This window comes from Protomyctophum parallelum (assembly GCF_964188405.1).
Source record: "Protomyctophum parallelum genome assembly, chromosome: 3".
Classification (NCBI taxonomy): domain Eukaryota; kingdom Metazoa; phylum Chordata; class Actinopteri; order Myctophiformes; family Myctophidae; genus Protomyctophum; species Protomyctophum parallelum.
Window position 1 is genome coordinate 1,857,853 of NC_139698.1, and position 2,500 is coordinate 1,860,352.

Below are 2,500 nucleotides of genomic sequence, written 5' to 3' on the forward strand. Positions count from 1 at the left end.
AGCGCACACACACACACACACACACACACACACACACACACATACACACACACACACACACACACACAGCACACACACACACACAGCATACACACACACACACACACAGCACACACACACACACACACACAGCACACACACACACACACACACATACACACACACACACACACACACACACAGCACACACACACACACAGCACACACACACGCACACACACAGCACACGTACGCACACACACAGCACACACACACACACACAGCACACGTACGCACACACACACACACACACGCACAGCACACACACACACAGCACACGTACGCACACACACACACACACACACACACACACACACACAGACATGAAGATATGTTTGTTATGGCATTCCCACATCAATCCATCTGTCTCTCTAATTGCGTGTGTGTGTGTGTGTGTGTGTGTGTGTGTGTGTGTGTGTGTGTGTGTGTGCGTGTGTATGTGTGTGTGCGTGTGTGTATGTGTGTGTGCGCGTGCGGTTCTGTCTCCAGGTACTGGCATCGCTCTCTGAACCCCAGGAAGCTGGTGGAGGTGAAGTTCTCCCACCTCAGCAGAAACATGACTCTACAAAGAACCATGAAGCTCTACAGATTACCTGATGTAACTATCTCTGTAATCTGATTACATATATATTACATATGATTACTATATATCTACAGATTACCTGATGTAACTATCTCTATGTCTACAGATTACCTGATTTAACTAACTCCACTGAACGCTATAGACACAAGCTCTACACACTGTCAACACTTAACTAACATCAACTGGACGGGAAATGTCTCTCTGTCCGTCTGTCCGTCCATCCAGACCACTAAGACGGTCTGTCTGTCTGTCTGTCCTTCCAGACCACTAAGACTGTCTGTCTGTCCTTCCAGACCACTAAGACTGTCTGTCTGTCCTTCCAGACCACTAAGACTGTCTGTCTGTCCTTCCAGACCACTAAGACTGTCTGTCTGTCTGTCTGTCCTTCCAGACCACTAAGACTGTCTGTCTGTCCTTCCAGACCACTAAGACTGTCTGTCTGTCTGTCTGTCCTTCCAGACCACTAAGACTGTCTGTCTGTCCTTCCAGACCACTAAGACTGTCTGTCTGTCTGTCTGTCTGTCCTTCCAGACCACTAAGACTCCAGGCCTGCGGCCGATGCATTGCGGTGACATCGTCCAGGTGACGGAGCTGCTGCAGAGACACCTGCGTCGGTTCCACCTGGCGCCCTCTATGGGCCCGGAGGAGGTGGCGCACTGGTTCCTCCCCCAGGAGAACATCATCGACAGCTTCGTAGTGGAGGTATGGGGCTGAACGCCTGAGATGTTAACCAGTATATACCACCATATATTAGGAGCAGTGAAGGCCCTAGTATGCTTCCTTGTGGAACGCCACAGCTCACCGTTCACCTCCACCATCTGTTCTCTCCCCTCCAGGTAGGATTGCATCCAGCTCCCTGATGTGCTATCAAAACCAATAGCTTTAAGCTTGTTAACCAGTATGGAGTGGTTCACGGTGTCAAAAGCCTTTTGGAGGTCCAGCATGACCATGCCGCAGTGTTTGCCAGCATCCACCTCGTGTTTGATGTGGTCGCTCAAATAGAGGAGGCATGTGTCAGTGGAGTGGGATGTTCTGAAACCAGATTGGAAATCGTACAACAATTTATTAGTGGCAAGATACTTTTCAACCTGTTCATAGACTATTTTTTCACTTTCGAGATGGAGCTTAGAATAGAAATAGGGCGGTAGTTGCCGGGTTCTAATTTACTCCCTTTTTTGTACAGGGGGGTTACTTTGGCCAGTTTAAAATCTTGGGGGACCTGTCCCTGTTTGATGGAGAGGTTTACTATGTGGGTGATGACGTGAGCAATGGAAATGGCTGAGTCTCTGAGAAATTTGGAGGGAATATTGTCATGGCCAGTGGCCTCGTGGGGTTGGAGGGCACTCCGTTTTTTAAGTACCTCCTCAGTTGTTACCATTGACATTTTAAAATCATCTTTACAAACACCTAGGTTTTTGTAGAAGGTTTTGATGTGCTCTACACCAAAACGGGAGGGCAGTTTGTTAACCAGCATTGTTGCAATGTTTGTAAAGAAGATAACTAGTCTCTCTCTCTCTCTCTCTCTCTCTCTCTCTCTCTCTCTCTCTCTCTCTCTCTCTCTCTCTCTCTCTCTCTCTCTCTCTCTCTCTCTCTCTCCACCCTCAGGGTGAAGGTGGAGTCCTGACAGACATGACTAGTCTCTCTCTCTCTCTCTCTCTCTCTCTCCACCCTCAGGGTGAAGGTGGAGTCCTGACAGACATGACTAGTCTCTCTCTCTCTCTCTCTCTCTCCACCCTCAGGGTGAAGGTGGAGTCCTGACAGACATGACTAGTCTCTCTCTCTCTCTCTCTCTCTCTCTCTCTCTCTCTCTCCACCCTCAGGGTGAAGGTGGAGTCCTGACAGACATGACTAGTCTCTCTCTCTCTCTCTCTCTCCACC

At 48.9% G+C, this 2,500-nt stretch overlaps 1 protein-coding gene across 1 annotated transcript in view; it reads left to right on the plus strand.

Moving 5' to 3' along the window:
• The window catches only part of nmt2 (N-myristoyltransferase 2), a gene marked incomplete at its 5' end in the record, with an annotated part of 23,176 nt that overhangs the window by 14,482 nt on the left and 6,194 nt on the right, over positions 1–2,500 (plus strand). Inside the window, 2 exons of the mRNA XM_083761613.1 lie at positions 529–637; positions 1,154–1,324. Coding sequence (XP_083617739.1) covers positions 529–637; positions 1,154–1,324 — 280 coding nt within the window. The remainder of the gene's footprint in view (positions 1–528; positions 638–1,153; positions 1,325–2,500) is intronic.